At 35.3% G+C, this 20,632-nt stretch overlaps 1 protein-coding gene across 1 annotated transcript in view; it reads left to right on the top strand.

The window, feature by feature from the left end:
• LOC144375100 (ankyrin repeat domain-containing protein 26-like) overlaps positions 1-20,632 on the top strand; it is a 67,731-nt gene that overhangs the window by 28,261 nt on the left and 18,838 nt on the right. The window contains exons 5-9 of the mRNA XM_078038657.1: positions 3,315-3,410; positions 5,660-5,753; positions 9,550-9,623; positions 17,849-17,942; positions 18,844-19,045. Coding sequence (XP_077894783.1) covers positions 3,315-3,410; positions 5,660-5,753; positions 9,550-9,623; positions 17,849-17,942; positions 18,844-19,045 — 560 coding nt within the window. The remainder of the gene's footprint in view (positions 1-3,314; positions 3,411-5,659; positions 5,754-9,549; positions 9,624-17,848; positions 17,943-18,843; positions 19,046-20,632) is intronic.

Here is a 20,632-nt window from a genome sequence, read left to right on the forward strand (position 1 = left end):
TTTGAGGGATGACCTCCAAGTGATGAATTTCCCTCTTAAAACTGCTTTCATTGTGTCCCTTAGGTTCCGATATGTTGTGTCTGTATTTTCATTTATTTCTAAGAATTTTTTATTTCCTCCTTTATGTCTTCTGTAACCCATTGATCATTCAGTAACATATTGTTCATTTTCCATGTGATGTAGGATTTTTCCTTTCTTCTTTTATCATTGATTTCCAGTTTTATTCCATTATGATCAGGTAAAATGTATGGTATTATCTCCACCCCTTTATATTTACTGAGGGTTGCCCTATGGCATAATATATGGTCTATTTTTGAGAAGGATCCATGTGCTACTGAGAAAAAAGTATATCCACTTGATGATGGTTGATATATTCTATATATGTCAGTTAAGTATAGGCTATTGATTGTGATATTGAGTTCTATAGTTTTCATATTCAACTTTTGTTTGGAGGATCTGTCAAATGGTGTTAGAGGTGTGTTAAAGTCACCCATAATTATTGTGTTGTGGTCTATTTGTTTCTTGAACTTGAGGAGAGTTTGTTTTATGAATGTTGTAGCACCATTATTTGGTGTATAAATATTGATAATAGTTATGTCTTGTTAGTGAATGGTTCCTTTTAACAGTATATAATGTCCTTCCTTATCCCTTTTGATTAACTTAGTCTTGAAGTCAATTTTATTTGATATGAGGATGGCCACCCCTGCTTGCTTATGTGGACTGTGTGAGTGGTATATTTTTTCCCAACCTTTCACCTTCAGCCTATGTATGTCTTTTCCAATCAGATGTGTCTCCTGGAGGCAGCATATTGTTGGATTTGTTTTTTTAATCCATGTTACTAGCCTATGTCGCTTTATTGGAGAGTTTAAGCCATTAACGTTTAGAGTTACTATTGATATATGGTTTGTACTGCCAGCCATGTTTGATTATTTATCATTTTTTTTTAATTTATTTTTTTCTCCATGATTAGATTTCCCCCCACCCTCTGTCTTTACTGAGGTACTTCCCATAGTTGGTTTTGGTTATTGTTTTTCATTTCTTCCTCGTGTAGTGTTTTGCTCAAGACACTTTGCAATGCTGGTTTTCTGGCTGCAAATTATTTTAACGTTTGTTTATCATGAAAGATTTTTATTTTTTTGTCATACCTGAAGCTTAATTTTGCTGGATACAAAATTCTTGGTTGGCATCCATTGTCTTTCAGTGTTTAAAATACATTGTTCCAGGATCTTCTCACTTTCAGCGTCTGTGATGAAAAATCCGTTGTTAACCTTATTGGTTTACCCCTGAATGTAATCTGCCTCCTTTCTCTTGTAGCTTTTAATATTTTCTCTTTGTTCTATATATTGGATATCTTCATAACAATGTGTCTTGGCATTGGTCTACTGTGATTTTGTATGCTCGGTTTCCTGTATGCATGGTCAGTTTGTATATCCGTTTTTTTTTTTTTTATTTCTGGAAAGTTTTCTATAATTATTTCATTCAGAAGGTTGCTCATTCCCTTAGTTTGAACCTCTATACCTTCTTCTATCCTGATGACTCTTAAGTTTGTTTTTTTTTTATGTTATCCCATATCTCTTGGATGTTTTTCTTGTGATTTTTACCAGCCTTTCTGAGTTGGCTAGACTCTTTTCAAGATGATATATTTTGTCTTCATTATCTGACATCCTGGCTTCTACTTGCTCCACTCTGTTAGTGATACTCTCCTTTGAGTTTTTAATTTGGTTTATAGTTTCCTTCATTTCTAGAATTATTGTTTGAATTTTTAATAATCTCTATTTCCTGATAAAGATGCTTATTTGCTTCTTTTATCTGTTTCTGTAATTCATTTTCAATGTGTTCTTTCACTGTTTGAATTTGCTGTCTCATATCCTTTTTAAGATTTCATTCCATCGGTCTAAGGTATTCCTTGAGTTCTTTATTTGGCCATTTTTCTGATGCCTTTAGGTCCTTCTGAATATTTAGGCTTTCCTGCATTATTTGTACTCCTTTTCTTCCTTGCTTTTTCATGCTGCTCATGTTACTTCTTGTTCTGTTTGACTGCTGAGTTACTGTTTACTCCTATGAATTTATTTGATGCTTGGGAGGAAAGGTATTAGAAGGGAAGGGAAGATGTCACTTTCACCGCTGGTTTTAATGAAGTTATCTCCTCCGCCTCATTCTGGTGATGTCAGTTCTCTGTCATGGTGGTATCCTATGCAAATTGTGTCAGTTTGTTCCCTTTGCCGGGTGACCCATGCAACAGGTGGGCCCTGACTGGCTCTCCCAAGCCCCGTCTCAATCCTGTGGCCAGTGCCTATGAAGGATTGGTTGGTATTAACCTCCGCAGGTTCACAACGGCTGACCAGTTGTTTCAGTGGGATCATTTAGTGTTGAGTCACAGCGGTTTGTCTGCGAGAGGCAGGTGAATGGGAGCTTGAATTCTCTCCTTTTTTTTCCAGAAACTCTTATTGTGGAGATGTTCTATCAAAACCTGGATTGCCTTCATTAATTCATGTTTTAATCCTTTAGTTCCTTGAACTATTTTCATAATAAATTGTTTGAATCCTTTGCTCAGCACATTCTACACATCAATGTATGTGGATTAAATTATTGGGAAATTAATCACTTTGTGTAGTGTCTTACTGTCTTTTTCTCTCATGTTTCCTGTTTAACATGCAGAGTTTTGTGCAGGTGTTCAAATAGGTTTCTATTCCCCTCTTAGATGTGGATCATTTTATTGAGTAGATTTCTCTTCAGATATTCCCTGAACAGAATGTATGATCTATTTTCAAAGTCCCAACTCATTGACAGAAGTGCTAGGACCACTAACACAAAGCACTTTAAGAGAAAATAATAGCCATCATTAATATCAAAAAGTTAGGAGCTAAACACATGTTGATTTATGACCAAAACAAAAACTTTTAAAAATTGTCTCTACAACTCCAGAAACCAATGCAGAAGTGGTAATAAAAAATAATGCCCAAAATGTATGTGTTAGTGATTCTAAAATTAATACTAAAATATATAGAAAAAAAGTGGTGAAATAGAAAAATGGAGAATAAGGAAAAAATGAAGAAGAAAAATAGTGCAAATACCAATGAAAAATAAGAAAACAAGTACAAAGAAAGTTAAAAGATCATGTAAGCTAGAAAATGAAAAACAAATGATAAGAAAAGCCACTTAAAGATGCAATGCCAAGAAAAATATATGATTTCCTTATCTGATGTAAACCAAATATAGACAGTTTCTTTCCCAACTTCTAGTTTAAAGATTAACCATTTTGGGGGTGTTTCTGGGGAGTACCTACAGTTGTACTAGTTTCTTCTCAATTCTAGCCCAAACAGGCCAGTACTGATTGTGGAGTCTTGGATGTGGAAAATTTTCACCCATGCCTACCAGGAAGTGCTATAGGACCATTTTCATATGAAGAGGTAAATCATTCACAATATTGGTTTTTGTGGACCTGAGGATTGGACTCTGGCTATAGTAGGAGCTATCAACAAAACTCTCACACATAAACCATGTGAGTCTGTCTGTGCTGAAAACCCTAATTCCCAACTTCTTTTAGTGAGCTCAGGGTCATGCAAGACTCCAAGTCTCTGTGGTTTTTGGTTTCATTTTCTCTAAGCATGGTAGAGGTGGACTGCATGCAGGATCTGTGCTTGGTTATGGGAGATGCAGGAAACAAGCTTTTCACAAGACCTTTTCAAGCACTCCCCAAAATATTCTACCCCAGAAAATCACACACAACTCATCTTCTTTCCTGTTACTAATCTCTAAACACCAGTTTTAACATGGAGATGTCCCCACTGCCCTTCATTCCATAAGGTGGCAAAACAGCACATCATACTTCCTTCTGCTCAGATTTTTCAACACATCTCTGTTAATCTGAACCAAAAGTGTGGGTATCTACAATTCAAATAAAGAGAGTTAGTCCCTGTGTCTTGGAGATTAAACATGCAAGAGATTCTGATATCTCAAAAATAGAGTTGCAGCAATGGGACATTTCTAAAGGGGGTACCCCCTTGGTGAATCACCAAGGAAGTGACTATAATTGCTTCAGTTGAAGAAGTGGTGATTCTTCCTTCACATGCCTCTGAGCATAGTGAGATGGCCTGACTTGGGAGATCAGCTCTCCCCTCTGGAGATTGTAGCAGGAACATTTCTACCAGAATCAATCCTGACACACACTGTCACATAGTTCCTACAGGCACATTTAATTGAAACTCACCTCAATTTCTATCCCTTGGCTGGCCATGTAGCCATGACTACAGCTTTCCAGAGCACCCTACAGATCTGTGTCTCAATTAGTATATCTGATAGAGACTGACTTGTGTTTTGGATGCTTCCTGACCTACCAAATTCATGTCATTGTTTGGTACTGGAAATATAAGAACATAAATGCAGAGTTTCTAATCTCCCATCAAGAAAGTCTAGAAAAGGGACACCCAAGTGAAGAAGTTTCTTGAGTAGGCACTCATAATTCTGCTAAGAATCTGCAGTGCACCTGTCCTCCATTGACATCTCAGGCAGAATCCAACTGGATGAAACTCATTACTGGAATTTAAAATATGATTTTCTTGAGATTATAGATTGTGTGCGCCTACCAGAGAAGAGCTTCCACCTAGACAGTTTTCCTCTGACAACTGTTGCAGATAAAATATTTTATGAACTCTTTTATTACTCTAAAAATATATATTTCTGAATTTTATCTGTTCATTGGCTCTCTGTAGTTTCACTTCACTGCTTGCCCCTTACCAATGTTTATATAGTCACACATCAGTTGATGTGTCTCAAATTCAGGGTGCAATCAGTTACCACTGTATGCATCTACATACACGCTTTTTACCATAGTATAATATTTTATAGTTTTATTCTTGAGTGGAAACTGATGCATACTCTACCATCATATATTAAAAAAAAAGAAAACCTTTACAAAACAAGTTTATCATTAAACTAGATTTTTTTTATCAGTAAAAGATTCGTCAAAAGAAATTTAGATTTCTGTAAGCCCCTGCTTACCTGAATAAGAAAGTGGGAGCATGGCTTTTTTTCTACTTGATGTGACATAATTCAGTCTCTATAACAAAGCCCCTTAGTTCAGCACTAAAAGCTTATAATTAGAATTTGTTAAAGTTTAATGATGTGTAGCATCATATGTATATATACAACTTGCATAAATTATACATATTATATATTATATATGTTATATATGGTGGAGGGTCTTCTTGTTTTTAGTGGTAAAATATGAGTAATGTTAGGTATAATGAAGTTACTTCCTGATAGAAAATATGCACATCAGTTAGTTTTCTTTTATTATCATTTTTTGTTGTTGTTTATGGACCTTTGTTTGACTCATTTATATGCAGTGATGAGAAATGAAACCAGTGCCTCAAACATGCATGGCAAGCCCTCTGCCACTGAGCCACAACCCCAGCCCCCATGTTGGTAGTTTTATATTGTCTTCCTATCCTGGTTTAATAGAGTTAGTAGACAAATGAATATAATATTTGGCTGATTTGCAGAGGATACATGACACTCTGATATAAAATATTTCAATTTCCAATGTGTACTTCTCTAGTTAAGTCCAAATTTATTTCAAATCTGTAAAATTAGGTGTCTCTTTAGAATAGGAATTAGGAAATCTTCATACAACTCATTAGTGTTATTAATTTTTCAGAGTATCTCTCAGATTCTTCCTCAGAGTAATGTTGGTCATTTATTTGGTGAAGCACATCAAAGAGCAAAAGATGGTGTAAGTGGACATACAGAAGGTAAGAGCCACTCATTATAAAATCATTGGATATAATGCTTATTTAAAACATGCGCACTAGTATGATTTAATACTGGAAGAAATGAAAATAATAAATAGTAAGGAGATTGAATTAGTGTATCTTATCAAGTTGCAAGCACAGGGTAAGTTGGAGGGGCCCTAGAGGAGCTGAATTATTAGGTCCATTTCCAGACCTGCTTAGATTAGAGGAAAGTTGAGAAATAAGTAAGGGGGTAGGGAAGAAGTGGGAATGAAGAATGAGAAAAGACTAAAGACAACAAAAAAAAAAAAAAGGAAAGGAAAAAGAAGCAGGTGAACATTGATCATGGCCTGATAAAATGTTCCCTGGAAAGATAATGACTTCTAATACACCTACAATTTGGGGGACAAGATAGGGAGAATTTTAAATAGGCAAATTAAATGGACAGGCACATGGTGCACGCCTACATTCCCAGAAGCTCTGGAGGCTACAAATGGAGAATTTTGAATCCAATGCCAGCTGAGTAACTTAATGAGGCCCTCAAAAAAATTCAGCAAAAGCCTGTCGCTAAATAAAATATAAAAAGGAATGGAATGTAGCCCAGTAGTTAGGTACCCCTGGGTTCAATTCCCAGTACCAATAACAAAATAACAAAGCAAAAAGAAACATCAAATAGGCAAGTTAAGTTAGAGAAATTTGTAGAAGATTAAGCATGCACAAGAATTCTCAAATTTTAGTGAATCATATGTTGGGGTGGGGCCAATGTACAAAATGTATGTTCTGACTTAGCAGGTCTTTGGTTCTACATTGTGAATACATTCAAAGATGTTTCCAATGCTCCTTGATCCACAAAACACATTCTGGAAACGGAAAAGGAACAAACTGCCCTTTAGAAAATCTAAATAAAAAGCCATTGTGTCTTAGTTCAGGGCATAACCAGATCAAGTTTTAAGATATTTTTAGCTGTAAATGGACACAATACCTTTATTTTATGTGGTTCTGAGGATCAAACCCAGTACTTTATATGTGCTAGTCAAGCACTCTACCACTAAACCAAAACCCAGTCCCTCAAAATTGTATAAGACAGAGTTTCTGATTGGGCAGAAAAAGTTGTGGAAAAATAAACAACAAATTTTTTAAAAAATCAACACCACAGATATAGAGACTGCTTTGGAAAAGCAAAGAGAAGGGTAATGGGGAGGGAACAAAATTAGGTAATTTTGAAGGTAATAAGAAGACTCAGAGATTGCATTTCAGCTGGTTTCAGTATATCTGCCTTCAAACCAAAGTGAGAATTACAGGTCTAGAGATAATTTTAAGTGGGGAAAATTCTTAGAACTGGGGCAAACAGCCACTGTGTATTTCTTTGCTCCATAACTACCAAGAATAGGGAAGTATTGATATCAGTAGTTGAGAAGAGAAAATTAGTATTTAAGAAACACTGGATATTTTAAAAGATAGTTAATTTTTTTTTCTTTACTGAAACCATGGCTTTGGGCATGCTAGGAATACACTCAATTACTCTGCCACATCTCTAGATGGCTAAAATTCTGATAGGACAGATATTTCATGAAAATCCTTGAAAGTCTAAGAGGATATACCAAACCAGACTTTGTAGGTTAATTTATTGTATATCAATGCTATTATTCTTGGTATATATGCCAATGAATTTGAAATATAAAAGGTTATTTATATCTGATAATTCTTTGGCATTTCAGTTCAATTTTCCCCTTTGGATTACTATATTTTAATATTTTATGCTTATTAAACATTATTTATTAGATACAGTCTCTATGTCTTCTCAAATGAGTGGATCTAGAAAATTTCAGTGGGTCAGACCAGAGGATATAGTAAAAGAAGATACACCACTGTCCTGCATGGGTATGAAAAAATAGATAATTTTAATAAGTACATATCTAAGCTGATCAGTTTAGAGAACTTTTTTCAATGGAAGTGAATTATACTTTGCACTTGACTGCTATCACAACTTTGGACTTATTATATTGTAGGACAAATAGAGGAACAGGATGCATACCTGTAATAATATTGATTAAATGATTGTGATAGGCTATATTAAACACACCTGCATATAAATTATTTTCTTCATTTTATATATTTATGCCCCAAAGTTTCTCTTTTGCTCCTCTGATTAAATATCTCCATTCCCTCAATCACTTTTACTTGATAGGTGTACATTCCCTATTATATTTATGGTAAGTGGAAATATAATCACACATTTGAAAACTTAACTAAATGTTTAATTAAACTAATAGTGGATATTTTCCTTCAGTATATTTCAGTCATGTTGCTGTACTCAACATCAACAACAACAAAACACAGCAAACACAGAAACCCAAAAGCTATAATATTCTTTATCAAAGCTAACCCATGGAACACAGCTCCATGTTGATTCAGCAGGAATGTGTGGGTTGTTTTGTCACTCTTGTGTGTACTCAATGATTTAACCCAATAACTTTGCAACATTGGCAAGTACTCTGTCAGAGTTGCATCCAAATGCATGAATGTGTGGGTGGTTTTGTCACCCTTCCTCTATTTGGAATTTCTGCTGCCTTCTTATTTATTTTTGCTCATGCATATCCTCTCCACACTCATCCTGCCCCCAGCATTTGGAGCTATCTAGCTACAATGAAAGTGTGCCATGAACCTCTGTATACGGTGAAAGGCCAGCTTTTAAAATTACCCAGAAATCTTTCATGAGTTCAGCCTAACACTTTATCCCTTCCTTTGCCTTCACTATGCTCTGGCATTGCTCCTCACCAGTTCCTATATTTTCAAATACTGACTCATTTAATGCTTGACTCTATGTCTAGCTACAGCCTTTTAAGCTCTCCCCACTTTCTGCCTCTGGCTGGTAACCTTACTCCTTTAGTCTCTGCTGAGTCCTAGCTCCAGAAATGCCACTATCCCTGGCACCATTTTACTCTATTCTCACAGGGAACATAATAATTGTGGGTTCAAATAAACTGTTGATGCTAAGGGGATGTAAAAGTGATCTCCTTAAGTCCAGGAGCCAAAAGGGTAGACAGGGGAAGGAGTAATTTACAAGTCAGCTTGTAGATATTCAGTTGAACAGTGGCTGAAATGCTAAGGAACCCCAATGGGGGGGGGGCAACACTTTATGACAAGGAGATGATAATCATGCAGGACTAAATAGACTGAGTCTTATAGATGAACACATTTTTTTCAGAATAATGAAGAAAAACATTGCATATACAAGATATTCATTGATAACAGAATAGAACGCATCAGTCATTGTGAAAATGACTAGTTGAATAGTTGTTTTTAAATAGTTACTATTATGAGGAAGAGAATGGCAAATTGTGTGAATCCCCACATTTCTATAGTGTTTTTCAAATTTACTTCTGACAACTTTTTATTCATCTTGAGTGGATATACTTTTGAGATATTTTTGTCTTAAACCTAGTTCTCCCCAGGTAGACTGTTGAAGTTTTTATCACTAAAAACATTCTCTGAAATAGTCAGTATCAGTGGGTCAATTCTAAACACAGGTACTTGGGAGACTGAGACAGGAGCATGGCAAGTCTCAGGCCAGAAAAAACACTTTAGAGAGACCCAGTCTCAATATATATACATATGCTTTTGGATACAACTCTGGCAGAGCACTTTCCAATGTTGCAATATTTTGGGGTTAAATCACTGATCACACACTAGTATACCCCACTAATAAACAATTTAAAAAGGTAATAATCACCTAATATTACTTTTTATTTTTGACAGACTAACATTCTCTCTAAATGTTCTAAGTAGTTTAAGTAAATTTACATACATTTTTCAGCTGAACCTCTTTGTTTCTCATCATCAGAAGAAGAGGAGGAAGGTCTCAATGGCACCAAAAATAAGCAGCCAAAGGTATGTATACATTTACTTTTAAATTCTGGATTTCCTCATGTATTACTTGTTTTAAGAAAGTAATAAGGGCAAATTGAGTTATCTTTTATAACAGTGTTTTGAAATATAAAGATGATGATTTAATATTCAAGTCTAAAAGAATTTAACTGGTTATGAATCTTAAAATAGCATTAGAATTCATGATAACATATATATATATATATATATATATATATAAACATTATCCTTGTGATTGAGGCAGAAATTTTTCTGGATATTGTTTGTGCTTCCATTTTTTTAACTCCCATAAATGATGGAGAAGTTAAAATTAAGTGGTTTTGTGAATATCTATTTTAATTAATGAGCATATAGAGTGGCAATGGACATTGAGAGCATTTATGGTAAAAGATGGTCCTTTCCAATGGCTCAATTTTAGTTACATATGAACATGCTTTCATGCCAAAGTGAAAGATTTTCGTACAGCCTAGACATCAGTGTCTCTGTCAATGAAAATAGTAGCCTCAAAGAAGATACACAATGGCCTATTAAGGATATTGAAACTTCCCAGAATGAGATCTCTTTTTTGTTTGTTTGTTTTTGTTGTTGTTGTTTTCTTTCCATACCATAAGACATTCAAAATTATTAAACATTTTTATCCAACCTCCTTAATGAGTGGTAGCAAAAAGCCTTTGAATGCTGTTATTGGAGAATTAAGGAATTTGATGTGTTTTTGCATTTTTTTCTCATGTTGTCTGTGTTAGAACGGCCGAGGTTTTGCATGCATTGGGATAGATTTCTCTTCCGAGGATATGTGTGTGTTTTTTAGTGCAAACACCCTGGGCAGGGGTGATATCTCAGCGTGGAAGTACCCAACTTTAAATGACCAAGGTGCTAGTTTCTCCCACCAGGATCTTTCTAAGAGTAGATAATAACCTCCAGTAAGAATGACAATTTAAAGCAAAACATATATTACCTATTAAAGAAAATGCTTGTAAGTGATCTCTATAAGTTCACAAACTGGCGAGGTGTGGTGAGAAATAACAGTATACACCTGGCTGAAAAAAACAGTCAGTAGTGGTCATAAAATTTTTTGGGTGTAATTCAATAAGAAAGGAGAACGAAACTGATGTGATTAAACATAGCTGTAGGAGGAAATAAGGAGAAAAAGTAATCAAACTGAGAAAGAATTGGGTTTGAAGTGGCAAGAAGAGGTGATATAGGGGAAACATATAAGAAAGGAGACAAAAATTTTAGAAATGAGAAGGAACATGAGGAAAGACATAATGAGGAATCCTCCATACACAACAACTCACACAAAAGCCTAGAGCAGCAATAAAAACAAAATTTCTTATTGTTAATGAAATTGAAATTGAGGAATTTCTGTCTAGAATCTCCAATTATAAAAACCAAAACCATGGTGTGATTGCTTGAAGGCAGATGTAGTCCAACTTTTCTGGTTTCTACAGCTGAAACACACCTAATCTGGTAGTGACATGATAGTGGAGAACACAAGCTGAGCTTCTCTCAGTTATGCCCAGCTCCTTGCATGGGATGCTTAGGGAAGGTTTTCAGTGCAGATGAAAACTCACCCTCAGTACTTTTCTTTTCACTCAGGGATGGGGGGGGGTACATCTTTCTGATAATCCTTTCACCATGAAATCTGTAGACTGGTCTCTGATGCATACCCCAATTGGGGACTCCTGCAGTCAGTGATCTCAGGGGTGTACAAGATTCCAAATGTCTGAGAGGTTTTTTGGCACTCTCTTTGAGCATGGTATATGAAGTCTGTTGGCAGAATCTGTGCTTTTTTTCTGGAAAAAATGCAAGAAACTATCTTCTCACCAGACCTTGCCCCTAACTCTCCTGGATCTTTAAGTATCTTGAACTACTGCACAGCTTTTCTCCCTCACAACCACTATTCTCAACGCACCTATTTGCAATGTGCAGTGCCCCTGTTGGCCTCTACAGTATAGATTGTCCAGTTGACACAACACACCTCTTGATGATTAGAGTTTTTACCACATTCCCTTCAGTCTCTGTCACAAACCCACAGTATCAAGTCAAATGGCTGCCATCCTGTGAGGAGAACTTGCAGCTGCACCTTCAAAGTACAAGTCAGGCCATGCTTTCTGATTTTTCACACAGACACTTCCAAAAGGGGGTCGACCAGAAGGGCCCATTTAAATCATCTTTCTCTTCTAAGGGAAGATCTTAGAATCACTTCTGTAGCAGAAATGGAAGCAAATACTCCAAAGCCACTGATCATGGTGGGTTGACTTCACCTGGGATATCTGCTCACATATATGGTGATGCATGGTATGAGTTTTCTACCAGACACTTCCCTGGCATGATGTCACAGAACTGCAAACACAACATGAGAATGAAAGTACCTTGGGTTTTTCTCATCCTTCCATAGACCACAAGGCCTGCTGTAGCTGCCCAGAGCTCTTGTGTCTCTGTCATTCATTTTCTCTCTCAGACCTGTCAAGAATAGTGTTGTGATATGCCTCCAGAGCACTGTAAAATATTGAAAAATATTTTTTTAAATATTGGGGTTTTTGATCTTCTATGAGAAATGACTAGAAAAATGACCCTGAGTAAAGGTGGCTTCTGTCCAGTACCCAGACACTGCTAGCAGGAATTTGCAGTCCATTCATTTATCTGGGCTGATTGTATAACTTGTTGTATAAATTACATAGCTACAAACAGTGGTGTTGATGTGTCTTGCTCATAAATTGATTTTTAGTTTCTCATGATATATGCCAAGGTGTATTATGGCTTGGTGTTGAGGTAATTATATTCCTAGTTTTCCTGAGGAAACTCCACACTGCTTTTCAAAGTGGAAGTTCTTATTTTCAGGGTTACAAACAATATATGTGAGTGTTTACTTTTTTCTCTATTAATAAATGGGGTTGGTAGAATTGTTCTCCTCATCTCACTAGAGAGGAGCTTCCCTTTTTCTACCCCGTTCAATTTTTCCCTAACAATGCAGCAGGATATTTCTCCTATTGTGCAGACATGTGATGGAATCAGGGTCACTCCAGGTGAATTGGGCTGGAACTAAATAACCACACAGACACAGAAAATATCTTTTTATTGGGGTCAGTATGGCTTCTCAGCCTCAGCTCCCACAAGGGAGTCAAAGAAAGGCAACAGAGGCAGGCAAAGAGAGACATAATACCTGAAACCCACCTATTGGGGAGAAGACATTCATAGAATATCCACCCAAATAAAGAAAGGGGTCAGGTTTTGGAGGGTGAAGTCTTTCTTGGTGATGCCTTGGTCAGCAGTTTGGCTGACATTTTGGAAATTCACACCATCTCAGGTGCAGTGTGGGGATCACAGACAGAGTGAATGAAAAGGCGCATATACATTGCAGAGCCCAATAGGGCAGCAAATTCAGACCAGTTTTCCTCATATACCCAAATGTTTGCATAGCTCACACACACAACCCATGGATGGTTCACAACACCCTATCAATTCATTTACTATTCTAAAAGCCAAAATTCTGGGTTTTATGTGGTCTGAGGCTCTCTCCAGTGATTTTCCCACAGCTGCTCTTTTTCATCCAGAAAGCACACACCAGCCAATATAACTCGAGCTCTGAAAAATAGTCAGGAAGTACTGTATATTTTTGTGCTGTCATCTTTCTTCACTGGTGTACTTTTTAGTTCACTCTTAGAGGAACATATTATTTATTCTACCCAGATTCTGTGTGCTGCTTTATAACAGTAAGATTAAAAAAAAAAACACGTTTCTTCATCCTACTTTGTCATTTTATTGAACTGGATTTACTCTCAGTGAAACATTTACTAAAAATGCTCTTCAGAGACTATGATGACCAAAATGAGGAAAGTCCAACATCAATTTATCTGCTCAACATCACATAATTCCAACTCTTTATCACATGAAGTCTCATATTTTAACACTAAAAAAATCTGTAAGTTCATTGTTTAAAATGTGTAATGCAACACAATATTAATTATATTTCTCAAGAGTGCTTAAGTATTTAATGCATTCTCATTTCTTGTGGGGTTGTGAGATATGGTTGGTTACACACTTAGAGTACATACATTTCTGTTATTGTATTATCAAGGAATTCCATTTCTGTTACATCCATCCTGCTTTATTTTTTATTTTTTTATTAGTTGTTCAAGGCAATACAATGATCTTGACATATCATACATTTGATTCAAATAGGGTATGAATTGTTATTTTTCCACGTGTACAGATTGCAGGATCACATTCGTTATACATCCATGTGTATACATACAGCAATCCTAGGGTCAGTTGTACTCTGCTTCCCTCCATCTCCCCCTTCCCCTCCCCTTCCTTCTCATCTCTATTGTCTACCCATACTACTGTGATACTTATATATCTCTCTTTTTTTTCCTTTCCCTTCCCCTCACACCATAGTATATGTATTTTGTGAACCTAGAGGGTCTCCTTCTGTCTTCTGTGCATTTCCCCTTCTCCCTCCTTTTTCCTCCCTCCTCTTTTCCTTATTTCATGGTAATCTTCTCCTCATGCTCTTCCTCCCTACTTTGTTTTGAGTCACGTCCCTTATATCAGCGAAGACATTCGGCATGTGTTTTGTAGAGATTGGCTAACTTCGCTTAGCATAATGTGCTCTAGTGCCATCCATTTCCTGCAAATGCCATGATTTTGTTATTTTTTTACTCCTAAGTAATATTCAATTGGGTATAAATGCCACAATTTCTTTATCCATTCATCTTTTGAAGGGCATCTGGGTTGGTTCCACAGTCTAGCTGTTGTGAATTGTGCTGCTATGAACATTGATGTAGTTGTGTCCCTGCAGTATGCTCTTTTTAGGTCTTTTTGGTATAGTCTGAGAAGGGGAATAGCTGAGTCAAATGGAATCTCCATACTGCTCTCCAAATTGGCTGCACCAGTTGCAGTCCCACTAGCAATGTACGAGTGTATTCTTTTCTTCACATCCTCACCAGCACTTGTTATTGTTTGACTTCATAATGGCTGCCTTTCTTACTGGAGTGAGATGGTATCTTAGAGTGGTTTTAATTTGCATTTCTCTGATAGCTAGAGATGGTGAGCATTTTTTTGTGTACTTGTTGATTGATTATATGTCTTCCTCTGTGAAGTGTCTGTTTAGATCTTTGGCCCATTTGTTGGTTGGCTTATTTGTTTTTGTTGTTGTTGTTGTTTAACTTTTTGAGTTCTTTGTATACTCTGGAGATTAGCGCTCTATCTGAAGTGTGAGGGGTAAAAATTTGTTCCCAGGATGTAGGCTCCATATTTATCTCACTTATTATTTCTCTTGCTGAGAAAAAGCTTTTTAGTTTGAATATGTCCCATTTGTTGATTTTTTATTTTAACTCTTGTGCTTTCAGTGTCCTATTAAGGAATTTGGAGCCCGCACCCACGAGATGAAGATTAGGGCCAACTTTTGCTTCTATTAGATGCAGAGTCTCTGGTTTGATTTCTAATTGTTTTATCCACTCTGAGTTAATTTTTGTGCATGGTGAATGAAAGGGATTCAATATCATTTTGTTGCATATGGATTTCCAATTTTCCCAGCACCATTTGTTGAAGATGTTATTCTTTCTTCATTGCATGCTTTTTGCAACTTTGTCTAATATAAGGTAGTGGTAATTTTGTGTACTGGTCTCTGTGTCCTCTATTCTGTACCATTGGTTTATCCCCCTGTTTTGGTACCAGTACCATGCTGTTTTTGTTACTATTGCTCTATAGTATAATTTGAAATCTGGTATGGCTATACCACCTGTTTCACTCTTCCTGCTTAGGATTTCTTTAGCTATTCTGGGTCTCTTATTTCTCCAGATGAATTTCATGATTGCTTTTTCTATTTCTGTGAGGAATGTCATTGGGATTTTGATTGGCATTGCATTAAACCTATAGAATACTTTTGGTAGTATGGCCATTTTAATGATATTAATTCTGCCTATCCATGAACAAGGTATATCTTTCCATCTTCTAAGATATTCTTTTATTTCCCTCTTTAGTGTTCTGTAGTTTTTGTTGTAAAGGACTTTCACCACTTTTATTAGGTTGATTCCCAAATATTTTATTTATTTTGAGGATATTGTGAATGGGGTGGTTGTCCTGATTTCCCTTTCAGAGGATTTTTCACTGATATATAAGAATGCCTTAGACTTATAAGTGTTGATTTTATATCCCACCACTCTGCTGAATTCATTTACTAGTTCTAGAAGTTTTTTGGTAGAACCTTTGGGGTCCATTAGGTATACGATCATGTCAACTGCAAATAGTGCTAATTTCAATTATTCTTTTTTATTTTAATGCCTTTAATTTCCATCATCTGCCTTATTGCAATGGCCAGGGTTTTGAGAACTATGTTGAATAGGAGTGGCGAGAGAGGGCATCCCTGTCTTGTTCCAGATTTTAGAGGGAATGCCTTCAATTTTTCTCCATTCAGAATGATGGTAGCCTGAGGCTTAGCATAAATAGCTTTTACAATGTTGAGGTAAGTTCCTATTATCCCTAGTTTTTCTAATATTTTAAACATAAAATGATGTTGTATTTTGTCAAAAGCTTTTTCTGCATCTATCAAGATGATCATATGGTTTTTATCTTTAAGTCTATTGATGTGGTGGATTACATTTATTGATTTCCATATATTGAACCAGCCTTGCATCCCAGGGATTAAATCCTACTTGATCATGGTTCACAATCTTTTTGATATATTTTTGTATCCAATTTGCCAGAATTTTATTGAGGATTTTTGCATCTAGGTTCATTAGAGATATTGGTCTGTAGTTTTCTTTCTTTGAAGTGTCCTTATCTGGTTTAGGAATCAGGGTGATGTTGGCCTCATAGAATGAATTTGAAAGTACTCCCTCTTTTTCTATTTCATGAAATAGCTTGAGAAGTATTGGTATAATTTCTTCTTTAAAGGTTTTGTAAAACTCTGCTGAATACCCTTCTTGTCCTGGGCTTTTCTTGGTTAGTAGTCTTTTGATGGCTTCTTCTATTTCCTCAATTGATATTGGTCTGTTTAAGTTGTGTGTGTCCTCCTGACTCCATCTGGGCAGATCATATAACTTAAGAAATTTATCAATGCCCTCACTATCTTCTATTTTATTGGAGTAAAAGGTTTCAAAATAATTTCTCAAATACTAGAAGCCTACAGGACACCAAACATACAGAATCATAATAGACCAACTCCAAGACACATTGTTATGAAGATATCCAACATACAGAACAAGGAGAGAATATAAAAAGCTACAAATGAAAGGAGGCAGATTACATTTAGAGGTAAGCCAATTAGATAAATGGCGGATTTCTCAACACAGACACTGAAAGTGAGAAGATTCTGGAACAACATTTTTCAAAAGCTGAAAGATAATGGGTGCAAACCAAGAGTTTTATATCCAGTAAAACTAAGCTTCAGGTTTGACAATGAAATAAAAATCTTCCATGATAAACAAAAGTTGAAAGAATTCACAGCCAGAAAACCAGCACTGCAAAGCATTTTGGGCAAAATGCTACATGAAGAGGAAATAAAAAACAACAACAAAACACAACAATGGGCAGTACCTCACTAAAGGGGGGGAATGAAAAACTAAACAAAGAGGAAAAATAAACCAAATCTTAATAAAGAAAGAAAGAAAGAAACAAACAAACAAACATGACTGGAAGTACAAGCCATATATCAATAGTAACCCTCAATGTTAATGGCTTAAACTCACCAATTAAATGACATAGGCTAGCAACCTGAATTAAAAAAGCAAATCCAACAATATGCTGCCTTCAGCAGACTCATCTGATAGAAAAAGACACACACAGGCTGAAGGTGAAAGGCTGGGAAAATTCATACCATGCACATGGGCCTCAGAAGCAAGCAGGGGTGGCTATACTCATGTCAAATAAAATAGACTTCAAGCCAAAATTAATCAAAAGGGATAAAGAAAGACACTATATACTGTTAAAGGAAACCACTCACCAACAAGACATAACAATTATCAATTTATGTGCCCCAAACAATTGTGCTGCTACGTTCATAAAACAAACCATCCATCTTGCTTTTACCAAATCAGGAGCCATTGGAAGATAAGAGTTCAGCTTCATCTGGAGCAGAATGCTAAGTTGCCCTGTGGAAAGTATGACTTTTCAGTCTGTTCTTGTCTACATTTTAGTTAGCTGCTTTCAAGACCAAAATTTGGATGATGTCTAAAAGAGTGATCATGAAGTCTTCATGCAGCTCATCAGGGTCCTTTATTTTGCAGATATTCTCTGAAGGTCATCCACAGATGTGTGTTTCTCAGTCATCTGGAGAGAAACATTGTAGAGCAAAAGAGAAAGCAGACGGACATGTCCATGGTAAGAACTACACACTCTTCACAGTTCTTGAATAGAATATTGATTTCTAACATGAGTGCTGATATATTCTAATAATTGGAGAAATGAACCTAGTAAATAGGTAATAATTAAAAAGTGAGAAAAATAATGAGTTGTCTCTCTTAAGACCAAAAGTCCAGCAGCAGGTTACAGTGGGATTGTCCCTTTTAGTTTCTATACAAGACATATATAGATCACAGGGGAGTTGGAAATTGTGAAGTAGAGAGGAGAAGTGGGAATAAACATTGAGAAAGGCAGAGAGAGTGAGTACAGGAAATAAATGAAGGAAAAAGAAGCTGTGCAGGCAGAGAAATTTCATTCACGTACCAGAATAAAAAGACCAGCCAATTCAAAATGTGGTAAGAAAATGGGAGTTTCAATTATGGACGTGACTGAAGGTATGAGTGAAGTTTGTGTGTTTTGATTTTGGCTTTTTCAGGTAGAAACTGAATCTGTATCTATTACTTCATTTTGGATAGACCCAGGTTGCATAACATTCTCAGAACATTTTTTATGTTGGAAAGAATACTGTTCTTCATATTCTACCTGCTTTCTATTCATTTCTCAGTGTATTCCCATTTTCCTCAAGGAATCTTTTCTGTAGATCAGATTCCTTTATTAGATCACAAACTCTTATATCATCTGTCTAAAATTATAATAATCTTTTATGTGTCTCTCTTCTCCCTTAAACTTTAAGATAAAGAACAAAAGGGGTCTTATCTCATCTGCTTTATCTGCAGAGTGAAGCATAATGTATCACATGTTTAGACACTCATTGGTTTTGTGTATGAATAATGCATGTGAAATATATAGCACTAATATATGTAAATTACTCATATATTTTCTCATATATTTTATTTCTGTCTTCTTTTATTTCTGACAGATTCTGTTAGCCCATCAAAAACCCAGAAAGCAGTTCTATCACTTCAAAGAATAATAAAACTTAAAAAAAGTCACTGCACACAGTGTTCGCTACATGTAAAAAAAAATGCACAACTGGACAATGAGATTCATGCGCTAAAAAAGAGGGTATCAGAGTTTAAGCAAGAAAATACAGAATTGAAACAACAACTTCACAATTTGAGGTATTACATCCTACATTAAAGAAAGGGTGGCATGTTTTCTTTTATTCTAGTAGAAATAAGAAGAAGATTTTTTTTTAACTGTTGACTTATCTGTTAGCATTTTGCAGTAGATAAAACTTGAATAAAATATAAAATTCTTACAAATGATATAACATTCATTATTAAATGTGATTACTTCTAAAGACTAAATGCATATTTATTCCCACCACAATTTTAATGTCTCTATGGAAACCCAACTGCTTATTTTTGTTAAATCTATTTATTTAACAAACAGAGTTTGGGATTGCTATTTGTTTATATTTTAACTTTTTTCATTACAATTAACAGTTGAAGAAATATTATTTAGAAAAAAATTATTTTCTACTCAGATGCCATGGTATGTGTCTATAATTTCAGCAGCTTGGGAGCCAGAGACGGGAGGATCAAAAGTTCAAATCAACCCTCACCAACTTAGCAAGGTTTTAGCAAATTAGTGAGACCCTGTCTCCAAATAAAAAAAAAAAAAAGAAAAAGGCCTTGGGATGTAGCTAAGTGGTTTAGTTCCAATGGTTTCAATCCTGAGTAGCAAAGATGGGGGTGAGAACAAAAGAAAATGAAAGAAAAATAATTTTCTATATTTTTGTTTACTTTTGAAAAAAATTCAATGTAGAGTTATTTAGTTTTAGTGGGGGAACTTTAAAAAGATATTTGATCAGGATTTCTAAATTGTTCTCAAGAAAGTTTGTATTCCACCAATGAGGCATTTTTCACTGCCCTGAAACATGTTTTTATAGATTTATAGTTTTTCTTCTGATGCTTGGGATCAAACCCAGGGTTTTGTGTGACTAATGTAATGTGCTCGTGCTGAGCTAGACCCTCGGCTACATTTTTAGCATTAACATTCATTAAAATATAAAATGAAAACTGATCATAAGTTATTTATTTAAATTCATTTTTATTCATAAATCAAATTTGTTCAGATTTCTATATTGAAAAACCATATATATTTTTTAGTTATACATGACAGTAGACTATATGTTAAAATAAAGTTAGTTTTCATGGCTAATATTCCATTGTGTGTGTGTTATATATAGATATACATATATATATACATATGCATATTATATATATATACATATATATACATATGCATATTTTATATATATATATATATATCTCCATCCATCCGTGAAGGGCATTACTCTTCATTATTGGATTAAATATTAGCTTCTTTTTTTGTTCAAAAGGGGGTTTTAAGTTGTTTGTAAAATACATAATGATCAACAAGTTGAAAGTGTTACCATAAAGGAAACATAAAAAGTGTAATAACAGGTATTAGATTTCTTATGGCAGTTTTGGGTTATAGTATAGTATATATAACAAAAGATACATGTTGAAAGAAGAATTTTTGAATATGTTGTTACACTGTAAGCCAATTGTAGATATAGCTGACACATTTTATGAAGACAAAATCTTATTACTACTGAATTCATAAGTTTGTATATAAACAAACGACAAGACTTTAAAACTTATTTGACTTGAAATTATCATTTTAACTTGGAAGGATCTATGATAGTGCCAATAAATCACTTTTAACTTGTCACTTTA

The sequence above is a fragment of the Ictidomys tridecemlineatus genome, chromosome 2 (assembly GCF_052094955.1).
Source record: "Ictidomys tridecemlineatus isolate mIctTri1 chromosome 2, mIctTri1.hap1, whole genome shotgun sequence".
Lineage (NCBI taxonomy): Eukaryota > Metazoa > Chordata > Mammalia > Rodentia > Sciuridae > Ictidomys > Ictidomys tridecemlineatus.